Source organism: Alosa alosa, chromosome 4 (genome assembly GCF_017589495.1).
Source record: "Alosa alosa isolate M-15738 ecotype Scorff River chromosome 4, AALO_Geno_1.1, whole genome shotgun sequence".
NCBI lineage: Eukaryota > Metazoa > Chordata > Actinopteri > Clupeiformes > Clupeidae > Alosa > Alosa alosa.
This window is the reverse complement of record NC_063192.1, coordinates 16,888,672-16,916,077: the sequence shown is the minus strand read 5'-3', so window position 1 is coordinate 16,916,077 and position 27,406 is coordinate 16,888,672. Positions and strand designations below refer to the sequence as shown.

The 27,406-nt window shown below is 42.7% G+C and overlaps 2 protein-coding genes across 11 annotated transcripts; both read right to left on the bottom strand.

Annotated features, from left to right (window-relative positions):
• Positions 1-2,213: 2,213 nt before the first annotated feature.
• LOC125293118 (zinc finger protein 335-like) lies at positions 2,214-15,813 on the bottom strand. 10 transcript variants are annotated; one of them, XM_048240804.1, is made up of 28 exons: positions 15,507-15,813; positions 13,587-13,783; positions 13,159-13,429; positions 12,981-13,058; positions 11,840-12,886; positions 11,378-11,521; positions 10,933-11,100; positions 10,551-10,809; positions 10,275-10,452; positions 9,932-10,044; positions 9,823-9,841; positions 9,575-9,691; positions 9,346-9,437; positions 9,083-9,243; positions 7,416-7,633; positions 7,178-7,277; positions 6,892-6,977; positions 6,379-6,656; positions 5,847-5,988; positions 5,536-5,727; positions 4,950-5,092; positions 4,516-4,655; positions 4,252-4,355; positions 3,978-4,055; positions 3,654-3,737; positions 3,410-3,475; positions 3,155-3,260; positions 2,214-2,977 (listed from the first exon to the last, which is right to left on the bottom strand). In XM_048240804.1, the coding sequence occupies exons 2-28, from the start codon at positions 13,776-13,778 to the stop codon at positions 2,853-2,855; spliced, it is 4,701 nt and encodes a 1,566-aa protein (XP_048096761.1). In that variant the 5' UTR covers positions 13,779-13,783; positions 15,507-15,813; the 3' UTR covers positions 2,214-2,852. The 10 variants fall into 10 exon arrangements, with proteins under 10 accessions (XP_048096761.1, XP_048096752.1, XP_048096753.1 ...); XM_048240795.1 differs by lacking the exon at positions 15,507-15,813 and adding an exon at positions 15,282-15,361; XM_048240796.1 differs by lacking the exon at positions 15,507-15,813 and adding an exon at positions 15,282-15,361 and having other exon boundaries at positions 4,252-4,352.
• A 412-nt stretch (positions 15,814-16,225) lies between these two features.
• On the bottom strand, positions 16,226-20,557 carry mmp9 (matrix metallopeptidase 9). The gene is made up of 13 exons (XM_048240806.1): positions 20,252-20,557; positions 19,816-20,054; positions 19,546-19,694; positions 19,274-19,402; positions 18,947-19,120; positions 18,678-18,851; positions 18,418-18,591; positions 18,142-18,297; positions 17,839-18,040; positions 17,592-17,731; positions 17,356-17,506; positions 17,105-17,208; positions 16,226-16,965 (listed from the first exon to the last, which is right to left on the bottom strand). The coding sequence occupies exons 1-13, from the start codon at positions 20,384-20,386 to the stop codon at positions 16,847-16,849; spliced, it is 2,046 nt and encodes a 681-aa protein (XP_048096763.1). The 5' UTR covers positions 20,387-20,557; the 3' UTR covers positions 16,226-16,846.
• Positions 20,558-27,406: the final 6,849 nt, after the last annotated feature.

Here is a 27,406-nt window from a genome sequence, read left to right as displayed (position 1 = left end):
GTGCGCAGCCGGATGGTTTTAGTTCTCCGCCTTGTAAACACCCCCTCATCAATATCATTAGCATATGTTTTCATGAAATCAATGGCCTAAAAGCTGTAGCCTATGTAAAAATATATATTGAAAACATTGTATAGGCCTAGCCTATGCCATCTGATGTTAACTAGCCTATATGCGTCAGTTCGAATAGCTTAACTAATTATGTTTTTTTCCGGCAAAGCTTTCTGGAAAGAGATCGTATGCATCCATGTCCATTGTCCTCTGCTCGCTTTCATTCCTTTTGCTTGCAGTAATGTGAATAATTAACCTTTAGTAGCCTATGTTTAGGCCTACTTTGTAGAAAAAAAAATTGGGCAGGCCTACCTTATGAAGGAAAGACCTAGGCCTACAGCATAATCCTGTACGTTATGGTACAGTAGGCTACTGTACGTTTCCAATATGACCCAGGGTAATATGCTGATTTAGTCTACAAAACAGAGGACTAAATTAAGCGTGATATGTCATGTAGGCTTAACGTTTCTTTTAGGATAGGCTATGTTTTGCTGAAAAAGTACCCTAGTTCGCAGGTTCGCATACGTTTTTTCACTTTCTTAAGTGGGCTATAGTTCTCATTAGCAGTTTTATGCTAAACCATGAAACATTAAGATGCGTCCAAAAACGTCTTTAAAAATCTTCTGATATTGATCATGCATATGGCAAAGAAAGACATGAGATCGTTGGTCTTGGAATTTTGATCGCACTTAGACCTCAGATTACTTGCAGTACCCCGGCATTACCACAAAGAAATGGTCGTACGTCAAGTTTGAACCTGACGTGAAGATAAGCACTTTTCCACGTCAAAGACGGTTTTTATAAATCTGAGCGTTGGCATGGATTTGAGCGTACGCACGGTCTAAGATCAAATCTGTGCGTAAGAACGCTTTATAAATAATAATGGATTGCTTCCATACCGCACCACATTGATCCAGTAATTTGTGTAAAAGCAGCCTGACCAAGTATTGAATGTATAAATGAAAGCTGCAAGCTAGGCAAGTCTGACAGATTGAATGTTAAAACTCTTCACCCCTCCCCCACTACCACCGAGCATCCCCTCCATCTTGTCTGGCTCGTCAGTGCGCACCAGACTGCACCAGACTGTGATTGACCAGAAGAACCGGGAGCTGTGGAATTTTGCAAAACAATTAACAGTGTCGGTTTCAGTGTATATGATCAAACAAATCTTGCCTACTGCAGCTTTAACTATTTCAGATTAGTCAGATTAGTTCATTTCTTTTTTTAAAAGGTCAACATTTCTGTATTAAAACCTCTTTATCCTAATATTTTCAGATACTAATTTTTGGTTTTCATGAGCTGTAAACCGTAATCATCCAGATTAAAATAAAAATTTTCTTTATATCTAATGAATCTAGAATATATGAAAGATTTGCTTTTCAAAATTAATTATATAGGAGGGCAAAATGAAAGATATTCTAATTTCTTTAGACCCACCTGTATATGCATGTTTTAGTATGGAGCTTCACATGGATTTACAAATCCATTTGTTTAGTGAAAAGAAACTTCAGCCGATATCTTCTTTCAAACAGGCTCTTTTCCAGCCTGCTGAAATATGAACATGCTGGTCATTGATTTCTCTAGTCATTTTTTTCTGATAAAATATACATGATTTCTAATGTTTTATATTCTGTCAAATGTTTAGATTCATTCATTTATGGATTTATGAATATTTATATGTATTAATCAGTGTAGATATTTAGATGTAGATAGTTGGTGTTGGCTAGTTTTCCGCCAAAAACTAGAGATTGTTAAGCTGGCAGCACCCAACCAATTATTCATTCCAGCTCTCTGTACTACCTGGGTGGAGTCACTCAAGGATGACAAGGGTTTCCTCAAGAGTCTCGGTACCAGTAGCAGGGTGGGAGAACAACTCCCATAAAGATTCCAGGAACAGCTCACAACGAGCCAAGCAAATAACCTCCCTCCCTCCCTGTACTCTGTGACTGCAAGATCAGTCAGACAGCTCACAGACTGGTCCAAGCCAACCCAGTGCTGACTTTTCTGTTCTCAAGGTGACTCTGGGTGGAGACTCACAGTGCAGTGTCGGGACATAAAGCTAATGCAGAACAAATACAGCAGCCATTAAGTAGAATAATTCAAGTTGTCACTGAGCAGTCTCTGACGTGGGGCCTTTGAAGCAAACACATATGCGTTCAAGTGTGAGCAGTCTTACAATGTAAAGTGATTTATTTGGTTTCAGGTTGAAGTCCACTCTGTTTTCTTTCATCTCTAGCGCCCATGAGCAAAGCCTCTTTGAGTAAGAAACATGATTGCAACAGATTAACACATACAACAAAACAAAACCATACTGCCCAAAGGTGTAGACAACAAAAGCATCTCAGAACCTCTGTGACTCCGGAGTTACACAGAAAAATAGTACATAGTACCACTGTATTCCATTCAATCATCTAAAATAACATACAACAAAAAATGTTGATCACAAAGTATGTCAGCTAATAGAACTTCCTCTGAGTCCATGAAGTAAGAGCAGCTCAGGCACATGTTTGTCGATAAATTAATAATTTTAAATAATTACAAAGTTACTCATCCTCCCATAAAGTATTCAGCCTCTTATAGCAGAGCACCCAGCAGATAAGAGCCAAAAGCAAGTGGTGGATTTATTATTTAAGGGAATAAAAAGCTCTATCTATATTACAAACAATCCGTCAAATGAATGTCAGCAGCCTCTTCTGGTCCACTCTGCAGCACTCTAGTGGAGTGCTTATATATCTGCAGGCCCACATTGCTTCAGTATGTACAGAAAGTCCATCAGTAAGCAGTGTGTGTGTGTGTGCGTGTTTTTAGTCTTCAGAGAATGTGATGACATCGTAGTGGATGCCCTGCTGCTGCATCTGCTCCAGCTGTTCAGGCGTGGCCTCGGTGGTGTAGACGGTCTGTACTTGCGCCATGGCTGCATCTGCAACGGCTACACAGACACACACATACGAGAGCACCTTCAGATCTGCATATTTCCACACTACAAACACACTACAGTACAATGTTTTATAATTCTTATAAAGTAAATGAGTAAGCCACTAAGTTGATCAAGTTGATCAATTTTGTTTATTTGAGTATTTAAAAATTTTCCGCATTGGGGGCATACCCGTCACCGCTGAATGGGCCGCAGCCTCCAGGTCCTCGTGGCTGACGATCTGCTGCTCGGAGTTGAGAGGCACATACTGAATCTGCCCATCGTGCGTCAGTGCAATCTGGACACAGGTGATCAGGTGAGTTATAGTCTCAGCATGGTGTGATAATGTGGCAGGCTATTGTTTATGCAGACACAGACAAATGAGTGTTTTTTTAAGGAGCGGCGTCACAAAGTCTGTGTGCCTGTAACCTATTTTTGGTGTCTGACCTGCTGCTCCTGCAGAAATGTGCCGTCGTGCTCATACTGGATCTGGGCTATCTGGCCATCTGGCATCTATGAGCACACAAAAGGGAACAGCACAAGGTTCAGATTAGTATGTTACTTGACTTTTTAATATGGCTTATGTCAGTCACTTGGACTGTGATGACGTCCTCACATGCGTCGGGCATGAATCAAACAGTATTGAACGCAACAATAGCGGTCAATTCCACTTTTAGTCTCTTTGCCTCACCTGAATGTGGTTGCCATCAGACACTACCACATACTCCTGGGGGATTAAGTGCTGGACTCCGTCCTGGGAGATGATGTACTGAACCTGTATGAGAGACAAATGGCTCATTAGGGGGGGACACTAAACTTATTATAACCCTGCATGATCCTCCACATCCTAAATGAAGTGTCCTCCCAATCCTCAGTGAAGCTCAGTTGAAAAGATGAACCTCTAAAAAGATCAGCTAGAGGGCACTAGAGTACTAAAGGGCAAACTGCTGATGCTAAGGGTATAAGATCATACACTGGCACAGGAAATAAAGAGAAGTATAACAAGCACAGTCACCTGGTTATCAGCAGTCATAAGGTGCTGGACTGTCTGCCCGTCCACAGTGGTGATCTGCTGGATATATGTTGCCTCCTCCTGAAAATGATTTCTCCTGGTCAATAACTTATTATCCCACCATATTAAGAAAAGGTTGTCTGTGTTATAATGACTTGTGGAAACATGCCAAAAAGTCTGGGTATTCCATTTCTATTTTGGGTTATCCACATAGCAGCAGATGTAAAAAAGGTAACCAGAAACATGCATTTCTAGGTGCGTGTGTGTGTGTGTGTACCTGGTCAGAGAGTGTTTGCTCCTGAGCGACGATGATGTGCTCCTGGCCCAGGGCCTGCTGCAGCTGCTCGGGGCTGATGACCGTTTGGCCGGCCTGCAGGGCTGCTGCATACAATACAAAACACACTTACACAACCCGTACACGGCACAGTAGAAGCCCGCACACCCCACAGTGTGCGCCTGCGCAACAGTCTGGCTGTGTGTGTGCATACTTTGTGAGCCAATAGCAACGGTAGCCAGGAAGGGACAAAATACGTGTACTCACACTGCAGGGTGGCCAGGGCCTCCTCGTCGCTGTTGACGATGATTGTCTGCTGAGACGTGCCCGGTCGGGGCTTGCGGACTGGAGGGTCCTGGCTGTGCAGCCTCTCCATGTGGAACTTCAGGTGACCGTTGCGGTTAAACCTGGAAAGACACAGAGAAAGACGAGTCACAACATGGAGAACATTCCAGTCAAATACAAACCAAAAGATGGAAGTAAATAGTCATTGAACCTATTTACATTTTTATTATCTATTATTATTCTCTAGAGAATTAATACTCTTTTCCATTTCTGAAAGTAAACATGTCTTTCCAGCAGCCATTAGGCTTCAAAACACTATACTTTAATTAAATAATATTAAGGGAAACTGGTCCCCTAGGTTATCATTTGGCCCGGGCAGATGTCTTAATGATGCTACGTGTTCCTACTACGCGTACCTCTGCCCACAGATCTCACAGGCAAACGGCTTCTCATTGGTGTGGGTCATCATATGGCGCCGGAGGTCCTTCTTGTTCTTGGAGGCGAAACTGCAGCTGGTGCATTTGTGCGGCCGCAGGTAGGAATGCAGCGCCATGTGAGTCTGCCCAACAGAGAGAGCGATGGCAGTTAACATAGAGCTCAACAGTACCCGCCCCTCTTCCGAGAGAGTTTAGTTTCCGGGAGTAAGTTTCCCATTTATTTCTCCAATTGATGTCTGGAAAAATCCATATATACACTGTAAAGAGTTTTAGACCCCGACTTAGGCTGACCAGCTATGACGTGACTCGTAATCAAACAACATTTCACGTCCAGCAAAAAACCAACAGAATAATTTAAAAAAGGCAAAGGTACAAGAATGTATACATTTTAATATCTGAGTGAAGGAACTACTCTACCTTTTTGAACTTTCACATTTCGAACATTTGCAGCCTAACGATAGTTTAACATGCTTCTGTTGAGCTCTGTTACTGGATGGTCAGCTCAATAGTGGATGGGTTTCATGTTTTGCGCGTGAACAATTCTTTGCCATGGCATGGGCCTTACCTTAACTTCTGGCCAGGAGGCAGCGGTGAATTCGCAGTCAGGGCACTTGAAGGTGCTGGGGTCAATGTGCGCCCTCTTGTGGTTCTCCATGTCGGAGCGGCCGTGGAAAGACTCCATGCAGATGCGGCAGGAGAACCTCTTGGTGTTGAGCTGCTGTCGGGAGGAGGGAGAGCCTGAGGCCTCGCTGCTCAGCTAAGGGACAAAGTGACATGCGTCTCTTTAATAGGCACAAACATTCAGCCAGTATAAGGTACATCAAAGTGTTGCACCTAGACCAGAGAGAAAAGGCAGTGGTGAGCGGTCTGGCCTACCTCCACCTGCTGCATGACCCCTTCGGTCAGGCCGGAGCTCAGGTAGAACTTGTCTTTGTGCTCGCGGAGCGTTCCGGAGTCAGACGCGCCGTCACTGCTCACCTCCATGGGCTGAGCGTCTGTGGGGACATCCTCCGCACTGCTGCAGAGAAAGAAAGAAAGAAAGAAAGAAAGAAAGAAAGAAAGAAAAGAAAAGAAAAGAAAAGAAAAGAAAAGAAAAGAAAAGAAAAGAAAAGAAAAGAAAAGAAAAGAAAAGAGAAGAGAGAGAGAGAGAGAGAGAGAGAGAGAGAGAGAGAGAGAGAGAGAGAGAACTGCTTTCACTACCAACGCTTTGGAACACTTACACATGTACAGTCCATTACAGCCCAAATCTGAAAATGATTGACATTTTCGCTAAAAGCTGACCTACAATGCACTAAAAAGTAAATCAACACCTATAATCTGGCACCAACGTTTGGTAAGGACACTGAAATGAATTAGTACTATTTATTAATACACTGAGGAGTGTGCCCGGGAGACTGGTCAGTGGTACCTGTATGATGGGTCTGTGCTGTGGATCTCCTCGGCGGCCTGCTCCACCACACTGAAGTCACCCGAGCCCTCGTAGGCGCTGATGGCGATCTGAGTGATCTCCCCACCCGCCTCCCCCATGCTGGACTCGAAGGCCTCCTGCACCAGTGTCTCCCCGTTCTCCGCCACGTGAAACGTCACCACCTTCTGGGACTGCAGTGAGGTGGACTGAGTGCCCTCCTCGGCCTCCACCCAGGTGCCAGGCTCCAGCGTCTTACCGTCTGACTTCAGCACCGCAACCTGAGGAATGGAACATACCCCCAGAAGAACATGAAGCTCTAAAATCCACCTCCACAATGACAGAGGGTTGCTTTGGCAAAGCACTTTAAATAGCCAGTTGTAAAGTAGCACAATGACTACAGTACATCATTATATCACTTCACTCCTGGGGTTCAGGTTGAGCACTAAAGTGTTACTTTATTAACTGTAACTGCAGTTTATGGGAAATACACCTTTTTAATAAGTGGGGGGTTACCTGTAGTGAGTTTCCCACAAGCTCACGGGCATTGCTCATGTTCAGAAGCAGATCAAGGGCATTCTGGGCTGATAGGTCTGAGGAGCCTGTTTCAGAAACATACAGAACATCAGCATGAATATTTTTCATCATTAGCAATTTAGTTTTTTTTTTTTTTTTTTTTTTTTTTTTTTTTAAAAAAAAAAATTATGTCAATATAATCATGACTTTTCTAGTAAAAAAAAAAAAAAAAAAAAAAAAAAAAACACTATTTTTACGTGGACATTATGTGGAGATAATCACAGACCTTGCTCATAGATGATGGTCGTGTTTCCCTGTGCGTCTTGGGCCACAGAGGCATTGTCAATGCCGTGCATAGCCTGAAGGGTGACGGGATCCACCGACACCTAAACCAAAAACCGAGCAAAAGAGCCATCAGTAAAGTAAACAAACAGCATTCCCCCCCCCCCCCCAATCTCTTTCCCATCGGAACTCAGGCAGGTGGCTGTGTCCCCGCTCTCCCCACGTTCTCTTGGTCTGCTCACAATGGTGTTCTGGAGCCCCTGGGCCTCGTGCTGCTGCTTGAGGTCCTCGATCTGCTGCAGGGTGAAGAAGGGCCGGCGCCGGCGGCGCACTGGCTCCTCTGGGTGCGCCTGGCTCCACTCCTCAAACGCCTCCGGGTGGCGGCACTGCACGTGCAGCCGCAGGTTCTTCCGGTGCTTGGTCATGAAGTGGCACAGCTCGCATGAGAAAGGCTTCTCTCCTGTGGCGGGGAGATAAGGAGCACTGGATGAGCCGAAACCAGGACTGAGATCCATTTGTCTGCAACGCAACGTAGCCTACAACATCTCTCTTTAGATTTACAGGAACAGCTTACTATGTTGAAGAGTGACGATTGCGTAGAATGCAAGAATATCCCCAAACTCTCAGATGCGCATTAAAACTTTATCTTTTAGGTAACTTTCCACGCTGATGGTGCTCAAAATGCAACACAACTGTGTTTAAAGCAGGATGAGGAAAACCTGAGGTTGTGTGTTTGTACAAAACTGAGCGAGAATTTTATAGCTTTGAAAATATTTAACATGGTTTCATGTGTAATTGAGATTGCAGAGTTGTGGGAAACTGAGTCAGTGCATCACCAATCCCTGTAATAGTAGTGGTAGTAGGCCAGACCTAGGAGCTATTACGTATACAGTACATATGGCACTGTAGAATGGTTGGGGGGGGGGGGGCATATAAAAGTTTGAGAACCTGTGGCCTAAAACAATATTGGTGGTTGCATGTTAGATCTGAAGTGAAATGGGTCGCGATGGTCTGTCATTTTTAAAAAGTGGGTCCCCAGAAAAAAAGTTTGGGAAACACTGATCTATATTACCTACAGTGCCTATAAAAAATATTCACCCCCCTTGGATGTTTCCCCTTTTATTGCTTTAATAAATGGAATCTTTGTAAAAAGGGCCAAATTAAATTGACAATCATTTACAATGATTGTAATTTATGTTAATTAATTGAAAATATATAATGCAACACAAGCAATTGCATAAATATTCAGCCCCCCTTAAAGTGACTGACGTAAATCAAGAGCAGTCCAGCCAATTGGTGCTAATATAGTCTCACAATTACTGAAAGGGAGATTGCCTGAGTGCAGTGAATGTATATAGTATAGTAATATAAAGACACCTGGGTCTGGAAGGTCCAGTCACTGGTCAATCAGTATTCTTGGCTATAATTCCACCATGAAGACAATAGAGCACTCCAAACAACTCAAAGAAAGGGTTATTAAAAAGAATAAGCGATGGGATGGATTTCACCGAACTCCAGGGGATGTTCAGTGACTTGAATTTTTTTTTTTTCCATCATTAATCAAGGAAAATAAAGAAAATGGCAAATGTGCAAATCTGCCTAGAGCAGGCCGTCACCACAAACACAGTGACCATTCAAGAAGAATAATGGTGGGGGAGGCCACTAAAGCACCTATGTCAACTCTGAAGAGGTTAAAAGCTTCAGCAGCTAAGATGGGGGTGAATACTTTTTTTATAGGCACTGTACATACTTGCTCTGGGGCATCTAAACTTGGGCACTGTAAAGTGCCTTGAGGCGATGCAAACTGTTAATGGCGCTACATACAGTAAGTGAATAAAATTCAACCAACAGAGTTACCTCATTTTACCTTCATTAGTTCCAGTGATATCTCCTGACCAAGCAGACTCACCCGTGTGCTTTATGGCCATATGAGACACAAGGAAGTCCTCTTTGGTGGTGGAGTATTTGCAGTAGTCACATTTGAAGGGCTTGTCACTGGTATGAGACAGCTGGTGATTCAGCAGGAGCTTCTTGTTGTCACACGTGTACTCACAAAACTCACACTTAAACCTTATTAAATAAAATGTAAAAAAAAACAAGATATATATACTGTATGCATTTGATAAAATATAAATCAGATACATATTTGATGTAAATGAGAAGACTCCTCACCCTGTCTTCTCATACCTGCTGTTTCCACAACTCTGGATATGAGTTAAAAGGTGCATTTTAAAAGTGTAGCGCTTCTTAAAGGACTTCCCACACTGAAAAGGAATGGCAATCACTTACACTTTCATTGTATATTTCCAATGTAGTAACAACTCAAGGAAAATTAGTATTTCTAAGTGTCCTATAAGACCATCACGAGGGGCAGAGGATAAAACACTAGGCTGCTGCTCACCTTGTCACAGACGTGTGGCTTCTCATTACTGTGGGTTTTCATGTGCTGGGTGAGGCGCTTTTGCATGGGGTAGACTCTGTGGCATATTGGGCAAGGGAACTGGGAGATCTTAGGCACCTGAGCAGACAACACAAGATGAACAGCAGACACAAAAACAAGCCAATTTCAAAAGGATCTGAGTATGCTTCAGACATGTTTAATTTTAAACAGTAAATAAGAGTAAACAGCAAGTGAAAAAGTGATCTTACCAAATCTGGCTTCTTTTTTCTGAAATAAGCAAAATAATTGTTATAGATTGTTCTATAGGCTGACAAAGCGGTAGCTCTAATCTGCTGTTTGAGAGAAGTGTCTTCTTACTTGTCTTTGTTATGAACAGCTGAGTGCCGGATCACATCTTTCTTGTAAACACTAGTGTAGTCACACTCCTCACATTTATAAGGCTTGGTTCCCTCATGGTTGAACATGTGCTCCTGTTTAAAGAAATCACAGGTTCACATACAAGAAGAGCTACACTGAATAACTGCAGCACACTAGACCCAAGCCCTGCATAACTACATATGGCCAAAGGACAAAGGGCTGCCAACCATGACAGGGCAAAATGCATATGCATAAACACAGCCTCAATGGATATGTAAATGAAAAGAGAACTTCACTGGTCACAGCTCTCTTTACGTTGACACAGAGCAATATTAATACTTGCCTTTAGTGAAGACCAGCGCTTGCATCGATAGTTGCACTGAAGGCATTTGAAGCACTCTGGGTCGTTGCCTTCATGTGATTCAATGTGGAATCTGAGGTCGTCTTGAGAGAGAAAGCGAGAGCCACAGATCCAGCAGTTATGAGGTCTCAGGAGGGGTTTCAGTGATTTATAATACCTGCTGAGAAATGAGAAACAGGACGATAAATACACAGGATTACTGCAATGGTCATTTCAGTTACTTTGGTCTTTGGACTAAAAAGAGAGCAGATTACTTACTTGCGATTCATATACTTTTTATATTTCTTCCGCAGAAACCTCTTGGAGGGCCGGCCACGTTTCCTTGGATAAAACTCTGTCTCATCGGGCCCAGTGTTTGATGATGGGTCTTTGTTCTCAGAATCTGATTGGCTGACCCCTGGTTCAGCTTGGCTCCCATTGGCCAATGAGGGGGTTCCATTCCCCAGCCCAGAGGAACTAGCTTCTTCAGATGGCCGAGCGTCCACACTCCCATTAGTTTTAGATGAACCCTCTGCCTCTGTTTGAGTGAAATAATGAGATATTGAAACATCACATGCCAATGATATGTCATTAATATGTTATTTACCATCAATACGTATTTACCAGCCGGTTGAGCTATAATAATAAAGACCTACCCTACCTTCAGGCCTACCCTGATTGCCATAGAAGTAGCTGAATTTCTTTGGTCTCCCAACCCTACGTCGAGGTCTGTCCTGGGAGGAGGATGGGCAGGAGGAGGGGGCCTGGCGTTGAGATACAGACGGTCTGCTGCGGTACTCTTTATCTGCTGGGCTGTAGTCGCTGTCCTCTGCAGACAGGTGATCATTGAGAAGGGGAAATGAATGAATGAATGAATGAATGAATGAATGAATGATTTCAAATATATAGGAGCAGTGTTAAATTCCTTGTTCCATTCCACAGTGGCCAATGAACAACCAAGCCTATTTAACACTACAGAATTTTTAACACTACACAACATGACGCAGGTTACCCAGGATCCCTAACAGTTGCCACATACCATGCGTGATATAATGTCAGGTTGCCACAGAATACGGAATCTGCCAAGTGCCAAGAATTTCACTGACCTTCAGGGTCATCTATTGCGCCAGCGTCCACAATGTCATCATCTTCTTCCTCCGCTGGCTCCTCCACCTTCACCTCCACCACCTGGCGAACCACTGAGTCTGACCGCCGAGGTCTACCTCGACCCCGCTTTTTTGGTGGAGGACCTGAAATTTAAATGATAATTAATCAACCTAGCCTAGTGAAATCATCCAATGAGTCATCCTTTATCCCAACTTTCTGTATCTTTAATGTTGCACATGTACACACACCATGCATCACAAAAAGTGTCAAATCAGAATCAGAATCAGAATCAGCACATACAATGGTAACAATATACAATTCCAAATTGTATAGACTCTGATAACTCCAATTTCTATGAACTTTGTTCAAAACATCATCACAATCTAAATACAGAACTTTATGATAGGGTTTGCCTTCAAAACGTAATGTTTATGATCCAGACTCTTAAGATGGTTTCATACCAGCAGGCTTGAAATGTCTGTCCCTCATGTGGTTAATCAGTGTGTCTTTTGAGACACTTTTGTAGGGGCACATTTTGCACTTGAACTGCTGTACGATCACCACCTCCATCATCTCCTCCAGTTCGGCCAGGTTGGGTGCCCGGTCCCCAGGTCCCACCTCCACACCCGACTCGGCCACCATGTCATCAGCCTGCTGTCCAGCTTCGGCATCAGGGGACCACTCCTGGACCACCTCTGTCTCGGGCTGCGTGGAGTAGGTCCCGCTGCTGCTGATGTAGGTCCCTGACTGGCTCTCGCTGCAGTCCATCTGCACGGGCAGGCCGCTGCTCCCCGCTGTGTCGGCCAGGGAGCCCTGCGACGACGTGCCCTCATCCGCGTACAGCGAACCCTGGCCCGTGCTGCACTCCATGTAGCCGGAGTGCTCCGGTCCGTCCTGGGAGCACCGGGGCTGATCCGGCTGAGTGCTCTCCCGCTCCTGGTAGTGCGAGCAGCCGGGCTGCTCGGGCCCCGCGGTCACGCAATCGGCGTATCGCGAGCTCCGTTGTGGGACCACGCTGCTGTCGATGTAGTGCGAGTGCTGCGGCCGCTCGGACCCACTCTCTACGGTGCTGCACTCCAGGTAGCCGCCATCGCTGCACTCGACCACGTAGCGGGTGTGGCGCGGGGGCGAGGAGGAATCGGTGCCGCTGCACTCGGCATAGCCCTGCAGTGGCCCGTCAGAGTTATCCGCGCTGTAGTCGGGGAAGCGAGACGACTGGCCTGAGCCATCAGGCTGCTCGCTGCTGCACTCTATGTACTGCACCTCCCCTGTCTGGTCCGGTCGGCTGCTGCGGCGACTGCTACTACTACTGCTGCTGCTGCCAGCCTCATGCTCTGGGTAGCCGGAGTGTCCCGGCTGGTCTGGCTGATCCGGTTCCAGGCTGCCCTGAATGCCCTCTGCCATGTCCACTTGATCCAGGCAGGTGGAAGTGGGTCCATCTGCCAGAGCTTCGATGGCAATGCGGCTGGACAGGGCGGAGGAGGACATCTGAGCCACCATGGGAGCTCCTGCAAAGTCAAACAAGACACAGGAAGTCATTTATGGGTCTTGCTCATATAGGGGTAATAACAGTGATTGGGTGTTTCTACAGGTGATTTTTACCATCATCTGGTCCTTGTAGGATCAAGTACTGTGTTGTCTCAGCACTGCCATCCTCTGCACTTGTTACAGCAATACACCCTGAACAAAAAACAAGCATTTTTTACTGTGTATTTGCAGTAAAATAAAACATGCAAGTTGTATTCCTCTCTGGCGGCACAGTACAATATTTAAATCTAACCATTCATAATATCAGGGCCAATTGTGGACTCGATAATTTTGTCAATGGCAGAGCCCAAGTCGGAGGATGTGGAGGCAGTGGAGTCGGACACCATCATCCCTCCCTCTGATACTGCACTGGAGTGCACCACCACCTGGGCCGATTCCGACACAATGATAGACTGCGTCACTGTCGAGACACTGGACACGCTGGTGGACTGGGCAACAGAGGACGAGTCAGGCAGGTGAACACCGTGCACATCTGTGCTCGAGCTCGTCTCTGGAATGAACACCTGAAATACACAAACGCCCTTTGAGAGTGGGACCAAAACAAGAACATTCACCCTACTGTTCTTCCTATAGGTACATATTGTGAAAATTCGATAACTCCTTGTACTTGTGCTATAAATGCATGTGTATTGCTCCTTAATGCTCAGCAGATATGCTCACCACAATGCCCTCTGAGCTCTGTCCCACGTGGCAGTCTGACTCTGGGGCCATGAGCGGTGGGGCAGCAGCGTCGCTGCTGTCAGCAGACATGGCTTCTGATGACTCCACGCCCATGCCACTCTCGGACGGCTCTTCCATTCCAGAAGGGCCCACATCACTGCTGCTTTCCACCTCGATCTCCTCGGAATCCATCTGAGCTTCAAGGGGAAAATGTACCCCCAAAGAAAGTGTGAATGCATGCATCAACATGATTCAGGAAGCATTTTGCACCACCATTATTGGGAAATTTGTTCATTGGGTTGTTTTTTGTATTTGTAGTATTTCTCTACCCTGTTAAGTCTACTACTATTGTGAACATATGAAACTGATCAGCTATTAAAGGTATAGTCTACAATTATTGGGGTATAGTTGTTGATATTTGAGCTCAACAGCCAATCAAACAATACTAATTCCTCCTCTTAACGTAACTTGCTGAATAGTTTGCTATAGTGTGTCTCAGTCCAAGCCCCTTTGTATGTTTTCCATTTAAGTACACAAACACCAGTGCACACTCACAGAAAACTGCTGTAGTACTGTGAGAAATTGGCTGAAGTTGAAAAAAGGTGTATTAACATCCTGGGACAAAATCTTGTTCCTGTTCTTTGTTTGTTTGTTTTTTGCATTTCATGTAACATGAGAGAAAGGGTGTGGTAGCAGTGTTTCCTTAATGTTTATTACTTGACATCAGGTGATATGTTCTTTACCACCACAGTACTTTGACTTTATTTGTTTGAATGGCCAATCATTGATTTATTTTCACGAATTGAGATTAAAGACACAATGTGATGCATGTTGTACACCAAGCGATTTGGACCTCACAAATTATCCATGGTAACTTAGGACCTTAGGTAACATTAAATGTCTGATCAGAGATAATCAATAGGCTACTTGGAAAACATGAAATGAATTGAAAATTAAATAGCTCGTTAATTTTCATGAATCATATGTTGACATAATCTATCAAAATATGGGAAGTGATCTATTGTGTGCTTAAGTGGACTGTTCGTTGCTTAATACTCGATGAACTTTGGATAACTAATGACCACTGACATACTGTCAAAAAAGACGTAGAGAAACAAGTGAAAAGTTAATCCATGAAAACTATGCCTGTAACGACCAAACGTTTGGCTTGTAACAGAAACAACCAAACATTAACGTTACCGAATTGCAATTATTAATTTAAATTAGCTGGCTAACTGAGCGCATAACTGAACACATGGACGCAGGAAGATAGCGTACGTACTGCTATTTGGAATGGTGTATACAGCCCGTTCAAAACATTTACTGATTGATTGTTATAATAACCCGAAAATGTCTAACGTTACAGCAAATGGAGGTAGCAGAGTTCATTTAAGCAGAATAAAGTTAGCGGACATGAAACGGGATGAACGCATGTCTACCGGCAAATGCTAACGTAAACAGCTATCCAAGGTTGCCAAACCACCACAACTAAAATGGTAGCGAAGTCGCACTTATAAAGGCTTATTAAAGGATCTACAATAAGCTAACATACGATCATCAGCTAACTGCCATGGCCGCCTCATGTGTACGCAGTTGCCTTACAACATAAAGCGATAACCCTACTTTCATCTAACTACACAACTTATCGAGACCAAACCCATTGACACTGACATTAAGTATGTCTACTTGTATTACCACGGCCCCTCTCTTTATAGTTTAAACGAGTCAAGCTGCCCTCCATTCTGCCTGCTGCGCACCGCCATTTTCCAGGCCCTTCCTTTCCACTCAGGCAGTTCCAAAACAACTATCTGAACGAGGGACCTTAAGGGCCTACAATCGACAGAGCGCCCAACGTTTGCCCAGGATGAAAATGTAAATAGATAATCGAGTTTAAAGTGTAATACAGTTCGTTTTTCTTACCTTGAATTCCGGACGCCTGTCTCTTCTTCGTTGTACTCACGGGGAAATAAACATGTATTTGTGTAACCGATTATTTCGTCGGCATTCTAGTCGGGCGCCATCAACATCTCCTGGTTTCCTGTTGGACTCAAACCGGATCTCATTTATCGGCTCGTGCGCGTAACTATGAAACAGGCTCACCTTGTTTGTAATGTCATGTTTTGATGTATATTCTGTCTTATTACCGAGCGAAATATCACAACAATTGAGCATTTAAGCAATATCTAGATATAGATGGAGGCATCTGATATCAATGTAGAGAACTATTACTTTCAGGGGAGGGCGTACCACAGTTCCTGTCTCAGCAGCGCGGACTAATATGTGTGGATTAGCTTTATTGCCGAATCGTTTAACTCATAGACTGTGTAATAGAGTAGTCTATGGTTTAACATCTCTGATGAAAAATGTAATTAGTAAGTAATTTAACTCGTTTATAATCGTAATTCTTGAAGTCTGCTTTACGTTAACTCTAGTTGGTAAATGCTAACGTTAGTGGATCTAGATCTAGTGTCCTGTCACTTCAACAGGCTGACTGGTAGGCTTAATTAACCTATGTGAAGTTCTGTGGTTCATAATTCATAACAGTGGTGTTAATGTGTTTTTCGCAAAGCACGTGTATTTGTGGGCTTCATGCTTGTAATAATATAGGCTGACATTTGTAATAAAACACGAGGTGAATATATGATAACAAATGTTTTAATTTATTGGGTTCATCTCTTAGAAAAATGAAAACATGATGATTTACATAAATATTGCGTCTTAACATTAGATTCACAAGTGCAAACATCAAATAAAACAACACAAACAATAATATAATCAGATAATTTAAGTCCACATAACTTCACATCAGAACTCGAGAGGTCAATTTGCACCAGGCAAACTTTAAATAGAGAACCAACAGAGGTTCAAATGTATCCAGTTGGTTTCAGCTAGGACATCTTGGGAAATCCTTAGTCTTAACAATACTTCTTTAAAAATAAAACAACACTGATACCCACAATGCATTCTTCCAAATTCTTAAGATGAGTAGGCCTTCCAAACTTGTAAAAATATCCTATGCTATTGTGACCTTGGAAGGCAGTTATTTGTTGATTTGTATCATTCATGAGACAGAAGGTCATGATCAATAATCTCTCAATTTCAAACCAGAGAGACACTCAAACGGGTCGGAGCTTTTGCTCTTGCCATGTTTTCCTATGACAAAGTTGACAAGAGTTCCCAAGGGCTGGAAATCTTCACCAGCAGATCACAGATAAGACTGAAACCTGAGTGGCTCAATTGTAAAGGGGGGCACACGTCTCTCAGTAGCGGTACTCAGTGTGGCATTTCAGGACGTCATACTTCACATAGCCCACTCTGTCCACTTGCCGGCGAGAATTCACCCTCCAGTAGAAACGGCCACGGCAGAAGTAAGTATGGCCTGCAATGAAACATTTTATGTTTAAAATCAAAACATTTTCTGGAAGGTTATAAAAGATTATTCATCTGGTATGGTGTTTCATTTTGTGCACCATTTCTAATAATTGCTAAACAACAAAGTCTAATCTGTTTACTCATACCTTTGTAGATAAATACGTCATGAGCATCTGTAGGGACTCCACCAAAGACTTGGTCAGTGAAACGGGGGTATCCTTTGTCAATAATCTGAGCTTTGACATCCAATCTGAGAAGATAACATGTATTTTGAGTAATGCAAGCACAGGTACAGAACGTACACACCAGATCTATTATTAGCTGTCAGTGGTTTGTGTAGGTTTTCAGCTCCATACAAAACTATGATTTTCAGCTTATTCAGTCTCTTTAGACTCACCTCCAGTAGTTTTCCCCACTGAAGAGCAGAACCTTTCCTTTGCCCCTCTGAACAGCCCCTTCAACTCGGCTCAGGCTACTAGGAAGGCCCAGCTTTTCAATGTTGCGTGGACCTAGAACATTCTGTCCGGTGTAGACCCAAAACCTAGTGCCTGTGTGCGAGCAAACGAACTTGTAAATTAAGTAAACCAAAGCATTTTATGAAAAATAAGTAAACTTTTTGTACAATTCTGGTACCTGAGAAGAAGTAGATTTTCTTGGTGAGGTGATCCTCAAAGACAGTGTCAATAACAGCCGGCACGGCAGGCCACATATCAGCCATTGGGTAAGGTCCCTTGAGGTCTTTGTGGTCTTTGCCTGACATCTTCCAGTATTGCCTGTACAAACAAACCAATTGAATACATGTTAACCATTTAACCATTTCACAACAAATGTTTGTGGGTTATTGTCATCATGACAGGTAAAAAGACAGAGCTCAGCTTACCCATCCTTAAAGAAGTGGAGCTGTCCTTGGATGTCAGTAATGGCATCAAACATATCCACTTGGCATGGGTCTGCTGAGGGATCTACGGGGTGTGGGGTGGTTGGGCTTGTGGTTGTCCTAGTGGGTTCTGTCTCAGTAGGCCTAGGTGGGGATGTGGTTGTGGGCTTGGGAGGCTTGGTAGGGTTGGTGTCAGTATTTGGTCCTTCAAAAAGAAAGGAATATGAGATTGAAACAAAGTCATTGTGATGGTGATTGGTGATTTCTGCTGTATTTTTAGCTTTAATATCAAGAACAGTGATGTACCATAGAGATACTGAATGCCTTCAATGTCATCCTTATGCAGGGAGAATGTCTCAACGTATTTGTACATAGGGTACATCAGGGCATCTTGAATATTGGAGTGATCCAGTCCAAGTGCATGTCCAAACTCATGTGCTGCAACCAGGAAGAGACTGTATCCTAAAAATGCAACAGAAAATGAACAGGTTAATGCATTGGATGACTGTGCAGCATGCAGAACTTGCATGCTTCCACTCCTCACTTAGCAGTTGCACAAGTAGAATCCCTTAGTTCTCCTACCTCTGTCTGGGCAAAATCCCCATTTCTTGTCATTGTCATAGCTGCTTGTAGTTGCGCACCACAGCTTGCCATCTGAGCGACCTTCGCTGGTGCAAGAAGTATATGTTTTCTCCAAGAAGGTAAAGGGGAAGTGGCAGGGCTCTCCCTCGGAGTTCCCCCCAATCACGGCTGTATCTGGGATGACAAGGACACAAGTAATGAGGTCATGTATTCCAAGGAGATCATGGGCAAAGAGACATGGTTACCCACTGGTGGCTTACCTCGGCTGGGACAGAAACCGTACTTCTTGTCTTTGTCAAAGTCATTTGTTGTGGCGCACCAGCGGTACCCATCACTGCGGCCATCTGTGGTGCATCCATTGTATGTCTCTCCCTGAAACACGAAGGGGAAAACACACGCTGCTCCATTGCTGTTCCCATCAAATGTGTAGAGCACTGTGGAAAAAAGAGAGGGGAATATAAAACCTCATTCAAAGGTTGTGACATAAACTTGACCATAAGCCATTGTACATTCTTGTAGAGAAACTTACGTTCACTTGGGCAGAAGCCAAACTTCTTGTCTTTGTCGTAGTCAGCTGTCGTTGAACACCAGGGCAGGTCATCAGTGCGCCCTTCAGTGGTGCAGCTGGTGTAGGTTTGACCCTCAAATGTGAAGGGGAAATGGCACATAGCACCATCTGAGTTGCCATATAGGGTCTTCACCGCTGAAACAGAGACAAATATGTTGGATTTGAGTATAGCTGAAAAGACTAGTACACAACAAAGCTCTAGAGGGAGATGTTTCCCCATCAAGCAGTTGAGAGAATGTATAGTTAGTACTTCAAAATACAGTTTTAAAATTACAAGATATGTTTTACCTGGTCCAGCTCCAAGAGTCCAGAATTCATCATCATCAAAGTGGGCGTCACCCTGCATACCCTCGCCCGGTGGATAGGCATGTGCCAAAAGACCATCTTTTCCATCAAATGGGTAGGGATCTCCATGATCTAAAATATGAAAACAATGATATTTAGTTCTGTTACACATGGGTTTGAGTCCTACCACTTCATCAGTATTTGAGAGACAAATTGGGAGACAGCATAAATCTACACAGTGAAATGCATCAGACCTTTCTAAGTCTGTAACGTACCAAGCTTTCCAAAAGAAACCATGATGTCTGCAGTGCCATCATAGAGCCGTGTGAAAGTCAGAGGTGTGACGTCACTCCACACCTTAAAAGCTCGGGCAAATGCATCATCAATCAAAGAAGAATCCATATCAGGGGAGTAGTTCAGGACCCTGTGAGAGGAAAGGTAGTCCGTTAACGCCACATCAAGAAAATACTATTTTTCCAGTTTTTCAAAAGGGGTGATCTCTTTTACAGTGTCTTCTCCCCTTCTGAAAGCACAGACTCACACACCTGTAAGTGACGTCCTTGTTGTTCCATTTGAGGTCGCCTTCAAAGGTCTGGTAGTTACGAACGTCAACGACGCCACATCGTGGCTGTTTCATGGCGTTAATGGTGGACTCGTCCAGTCTGCCGGTCTCCTCAAGACCCATCTGCCTCTGCATCCTTATTAGAGCTTTCGAGGCAGACACCGCAGGTTGCAGCCCACTCTTGTGCAGGACATTCATGTAGCCATAACGCTCCAGGTATTTCTATGAACACATAACAGTGTAATATTGCATGAACAGAACATTCACTTCTGCAAGATGTGCTGTATTTTTAAATTGCTAATCAATGTCAATATGAATTCTGGAATATAAACTTTAAAGACATATACTATTATTACTATTACTACATAAACCTTACTGTTAAAATAAGGATATTACAGTTTCAGTAAAGTATGACTTACCTCTGCAAGCTCTGCATTGGTCAAATTTCTGATGGTGTCTCCAGGAAATTCAACAAAGACTGACTTAAGGGGGACAGACCATACACCCAGACTGAATGTCCCCACAAAGAGGACAACAAATAGTCCGACTTTCATTGTTAGGATTTTCAATGTATTCAAAAGCTCAGACTCTCCTCTGCCTCCCTGAAAACAGAGGCAAATGAAAAATTTCTGTGTAGACCAGTTGAAGGGATGTCACCAGATGTTTTTGTGTCTCTGGGTGACTGATGCTTTTGTTACTGGTGTAGTGCACTCTGTATTTATGCCGTTTCTTACTCCTTTGACTCCACCCTCTCTCCTCCGGAGGTGTACCTCATATGGTCATGTTATTATTTTTGTATGTTAAGAAAGAGGGGGGTTTCCACAATTTCCTAAGGCCATACAAGGGCAAATTGACAGAGATTCAACATCTTTTGGAAAGGAATAAAATGATCTTAAGTTATAAGGTGTGACTGTACTATCTAAGAGTTAAACTAATGCACTGGATTCACAACTTAGACATAGCTGTGGTTTTAGATTGTAGTTTACTAGTTGTAAAAAGGGGTCTTGAGATTTTGCCTACTTTTTAACAGGATTAATACAATTCTGTCTCTGCTGCTGACACAATTCATCTTGAGTAAACAAATAGACATTATGTCTTGCATTTTGTAATTTTGGATATGTGTCACACTGTAGTTGTGTACAAAGAACAATTGCTAAAAGGAAGTGTTAATAGTTCCTTTTACATCTTCCTTTTCCATCTTAATAGTTGTGAAACAAACATTTACAGTTCTGAGAACAGGAAGTGTATCATTTTAGAAAAAATAAATATAATCTTTGTCACAGTTAGAGTATAAATTATACCCCCCCCCCCCTCATAGAAAAAATATGTAATCTAAAAAATGGGTTGGTTGGAAGCATCCCCCCAATACAGATAGAACACCTGAATATTCTTAGTTAGAATGTGTCTAGTTCCATTCAACACTGAAGAGTTACTCAGTGTAGATCAGGGTTGTAGTGGAGGCTAAATGCGGGTAAACATAGGTTATCCACCACTGAAATTTCAGAAATAGATTTTATCCACCTCTCGAAAGTTTATTCACCAATTGCAACTTTTCACATTCAAAGATCACACTGTATTAACCACATTCACAATATGTACACCCATGAACACTCCAGGAATAATTTAATACCACTGTAATAATAATAATAAGCTTTATTTGTATAGCACCTTTCATACACAGAATGCAGCTCAAAGTGCTTTACATTTGAAGCATGTAACACAATAATAGTCAGTCATTATCAATCCCTGGTACACCACTGGTATTATTATAAACATTGGACAATAACATCCACCATCATCAAACATGCTCTGAATGAAATCCAATAACGCACGGCGCAGTCCACCTTTACCATTTCACCCCTGGTGTTGATTTTCCCCAATAGATCAATGACAAATTACAGTTTAATTACCTGCAGTCTGGGATGAACTGAGAATATTTTAAATTATGCAAAAGTTTTATCTAAAGATTATTTACCACTGAATGTGTTCTATCTCTCAGTTTGTTCATAAAAGGTGATAAAAGCAAAATATCACAGGATATAATGTGAATGCACTGTAAATTTTGCATCCTACACAATATCTCAAAATGTTTTTTTTTTTTTCATTGTTCCTATAGTGTAAGAATATGTGTGTGGGTTTTGGAGGCCTGGTCTTCTCAGTATTTTAGTCTGTACTGTGAATACATAGGAGATTAGGATATTAAAAACCTCAGTGTCAGTAACACCTCACCTCAGTGTCAGTGACGGACATCCTGTTGCTGCATTATTTATGTCTTGTGGGCATTACCACATCTTATGCCAAGTAATAGCACCATGGGGAACTAGCTCAATCAATGATCAAGTAAGGCAAGAAAGGCTGTGTTGTGAGTTGTGTGTTGTGCAAGGGCCTTGTGTGAGACTGTGGTGTGAGTGGTCAGTTTCCTGCTAAAGCAGCATTGTGTAGGATGATGACTGCACACAAAACCAAGCCTCATCATCACAGGGGCTTTTCAGTCCCTAACCCAAACATTCCAAACTCCGTTTCTGAGAAGCTGGAATGTCTCGTTGTCGCCTAAGGAACATATGCCAAATCCTTATGGTGCCAAGACAAGCCGTCGGCCAACTCATGTGAACCTACGCACAATTTAATTGGCACGGCAGCCAGACCGAATCACAACTATTTCAAGCCTTAGGGATTTCCTGTTTCATTGATTATGAAACTTATTACATCAACATGGTCGGACACCCTTGCAACACCTTAATTTCCCCTTGGGGATCAATAAAGTATCTATCTATCTATCTACTTGTTTCACTGGCAAAATAGATAGGCCAATGCACAGAGCTCTTTTTCACAAATCCCTCAGTTCTAACATGCTATAATAACTTCTAATACTGATATAATAACACAATAATTCTTCTTAAACTTTTTCAGTATATTGCTCATGGCTTACATTTTATGGCTAAATGTTCAAACAGATATTTAAGTTCCACAGACTCTTCCTGCATGCTTCCCATAAAGGACTCTAACTTATTGCTAATGTTTTGGCGGAAATGTAAAACATTAACATCCCTTGTGAAAGTAAGAGGAGAGGAGACATCCCATTGTCTGTAACATGCAGACAAATCAGGGCTCAGCTTTTGTTTACGTTTTTGGATTTTGGCCTTCTTGAGGCGTTCAATCTTTGAAGTGGAAAAGAGTTTGTCGCAATTTCAAGGACATTTATAGCAACAAATCTCTTTGAAGACAAATATACATTAAAGAAAACATAGGCCTCAAAAACACAATTTTTATTTGTTGCGCAACAGTGTGCACACCCATTTGTTGGCCTAAATGTTGACTAGGACCAGACCTTCTTTGCCAGCCCATATGTTATAGAAAGTGAGTAAATTTTTTCTCTAAATAGAAGCCATTTAAGGACTAAATTTGGTCTCAAAGGTCATGTTCTTCTCATCCATGCGACCTCATGCTGCAACAAAATTGGATGCAGACATTGTCACTATTTTTGACCCGAGCATATGCTTACTTTTCTTTATATTTAACACTTTGCTAAATCCTCATGCTTTCACTCCAAACATCTGACACTAATTAAGCACGGCGTCGAACGTTTAATGAATGTGGCTCCGCGACTGTGAGGGCCCACGGATTATTTATGCTGCCTCTCATCCACATAGCCTGGCACATGGCACTCTGGTACCACAGAAAACACAAGACGTCACATTGCTTTTTCCATCATGTTATGACACCCACTTATTTGGAAGCAACATGCAGTATGGCAGGAGAAGCCGAAGAGTTGAACATTCCTTTCATCTCTTAGGAAGGTGAAGGTGATTATAGGTTCCAATGTTCAGTGGCCCATTTGGATTGGAGCGTGAAACTAGATAAGCACAATTTGGTTTGAAACAGTCATTCACTGACAGCATTAGAATGTTTAATTGGGACTGCATCACATCATTCTAGCTTTTTTAATAACATGCCCCATAGCCTCCAGAATGAAAATGCTTTGGAAAAACATATAAGAAATGCCAACTGCCATATTGTTTGTTTCCTCACAAGACATTGTTTAATGCCTGAAAATAATTACCCTTTAAATGTCGCAGGCCGAGATGGGTGACTGTAAAACAACCACAGCTCCGCAGTCAGCCCTGCCCATCACCAACAGCCAAACCCTCTCAGCCCCCACATATGGCTCTGACTTTTACACAAAACAGTTTGCCTTTAAGGAATACAATATTCAGCATCATTTCATCTTGAGGCCAGACTTCTAATGTTGGCAATGTTGTCAACAACATTCTAATGTTGGTTGTTAAGACATCTGCAATATACATGGTTTTAACTGTTAACATGGTCATGTGTTTTAAAATCAGTATGCATTTTGATTGAAATCATTGTAGGAAAACTATTTTAGGGGGAAATGTGTCAGACTAATAATACTTCATGTAATTTGTTAAGTTATGCAGTATACAAAGTTTTTTTTTTAAGTTACTCTACATAAATGTAGTGCGTTTATAATAGTACAAAATAGTACATTTATTTTGACTTCTTCAATGGAACTTTTGGACTTTTTTGGAGACATCATCATCCTTTCAGCTTAAATGGTGACTAAAAATGTGTCTTAATTGGTGTGGTCTTGATGATTGATGCTGTGTTTGATGATTTGATCACAGGAATGAGTTATGGCAACGGTCTTTGAGTCAGCACCCTGGGACTTTATGCGGTTAGAGGGAGACCTGGGTCACAGAGAGGAGCTTCCCAAAGGAGGAGTCAAGGCAAGGGTTATGTATAGGTTTTGGAAAATGCAAAGGGGAGTGTGTATATATTGTAATGACAACTGGAGCATGGACCTTAATTTCATGTCTTCAGATGTAATGTAAATCAGTTGGAATGAAGGCAGTTACAACGCAAAGACATTGGATGTGGAACCATTTTGAACACTAAACATATGTTCTGATGAGTACAATATAAATACAAATGCATGAATCAGACACTCTGCTCCCACAACTTTATTAATGGCCTTGGGTGTTTTTGATGTTGTTTGCTTCCACTTATAAAGATAAAACGCAGATAAAAACGGTAAGGGGCATATTTGTGGTGTTGTTGTGTGGGCACAAGTTATATAAATGGCCTCTCCAAGAAAAGGATGATATGCCACTGCACAGTTTCGTCATCTAAACTTCTGTCTTCGGGGATATGTGGTCACAGCTCAACGCACTCCCCGTTTTTCCCAAGAAATTATCATCACACTGTGGTAAGGAGCCTGTGCATGAGTAAGAGAGCACTGAATGTGCAACAACAAGCAAGGCCATGCTGTTTCTCTTCACCTTGTCAGTGAGTGCAGAAGGTCATTAGACTACTCTTCAAAAGAAATCTATCAGGATGTGGGTTGGATTTTCCAAACTTAGGGATAAAAGTTGCTTAGCAGCATTTTTAATCTTGCTTGCTAGGACACGCACGCACAAACACACACAAACAACACACAAACACACACACACACACACACACACACACACACACACCTTTAGTATCACGGATCACATATCTATCTATCTGGGCATTAGTGGCAGATTAGATTAGCATTTCCACTGAATTGCACAAATAGAATGAAATACAGAATAGAATAGAATAGAATAGAATACAATCTGTACTTCCTGAAGAACCCATTGTGATGAGATTTTTCTGAGCCATGTACTACATCCCGAGGCAGCACATGACACATTGGATTATTAGTCTGAATGGCAACAAATATGAGAATGACAATCTCCAAAATACCCCCACTATTTCTGTCTGCCTGGGATACATGAGTCAGTGGCCCTCATGTTGATTGCACTGGTGGTGACTGTAATGTCTGCCATGAGTTCCGCTTGAGTACTCTGGTTGAGCTCAGCCCTGCAGTGAGTCACACAGGACAGGTGGGCGCAGCTAGAATTCGGAATACTCAGGTAGCATTTTTGACTTTACACTGAAGTCAAAGCAGGAGCAAAGCGGGAGGCACAGGAGGAAAGCAGGAGGCACAAGCTCACAATTTCAAATAATGTTTTTAGGTTAAACTCTCAGGAAGACATCTTTGTTTCTCAACAGATGTGCCAAGTGACATCTATCCAAAGGCTAAGAAATCTCATTACGAGTATAGCAGTAAAACAAGGCCTATTAGCGTTGGAGGAAGCAGAAAGAAAGGAGGAGCCAGGCACTGCTGCCAAACCATGGTGTCAAAACCAAATGCGGCAGAAGTGCCATACAGCAGTGCATTCCCAGAAGAACCACAACGTTGGCCTCAGCACCAGCTGCGGAGAATACCTGGCTCCTGTGGTCAACTCAGCTCGACGACACATAAAAGAAATTTCCTCCCTGTTACAGTTGATGAGCCATGCTGATGCATTTCTGCTCGCTCAACGAAAGCACTATCCACCCGTCCAGAGAGAGAGAGAGAGAAATAAACTGCAGAGGCAGGCCAGGTTGTGGTGTGTGACTAACCACACGCCAAAAACAATGTGCAAGACATAAACAGGCGCTATTTAACAAGCTGGTTTGAGAGCAATTAGGGTATCATACACTTAATGGTGAAGACGGATGCCTCGCAGTAAAAGAAAAGTGGTTAGCTTTAAAAATGTTAGGGTGAAACAATCCAAATAAGATTCAGTGCTATGGAATATGGTCTGAATAAGATCATATCAAGGAAATTTGAGGAGCAGTATGGACAGTGGTAGAGAGAGAAATCTGAATGCCTCTTTTGCAGCCAAAACATTTTTGGTCCAGCTTTTCAATTTACATTGGCTACTCTGTCCTGATCTACATATTAGAAAAAATGTAAGCACATAGGTGAAGAATAAGTAACCTTGGATATTTGACAGACAGAGGCCCATGATGCAAGAGTGTGAATTTTGTACATGATCTGTTAGAAATTGCTAAAAATGCAAGGAATGGAGATATGGATGGTGTACCCAAGAAAATCAATGTCAGCTTACAGACCCCAGACTCTTCCATTACTTTGGAAGAACTGCTCTCTCTCGCTCTCTCTCTCTCTCTCTCTCTCACCAGCATTCCCTAAAACAAAAATCTTGCTGAGGAAAGGGGAAATAGGGAAGGGGAAATTCCCCAGTAGGGACTTCTATGAGGTGTGAGTCAGGCAAACAGTGTTTGGTCTACTTGGCCATAACCAGGTTCAGACTTGTTGGGTTATGACGGACTTCATGTCCACAGGGGTTTAACTTGCCCCCCAGGGGACAGCTCACAGTAATGGTTTAGTTAGACTAAAATTTACACAGTTACACACATTCTTTCTGAATCACATTTATTGGTGGCGAAATAAGTAATTTCTTGGAAAATGCCATGGTTATACAGGGAAACACTGAATCATGATGTCAAAGTATGGTTTTCAGAGCTGGTAAATACTGAGAGACTGAGTTAAGAATCCAGCAGTCAGTCACATCCATAATGCTATGGGTCATTTATTCAGATGTGTCAGGTGGTATAGAAATCCATGGTAGACCTCATTCTCAGAAAAGAAAGCACAGAATTGTATTTTTAGAGGTAAAGACTCGTCGCTGGGCAGTACCCTCAAGGGTACACAATTTGTACCCTTTAAAGGGGAAATTTGGCCC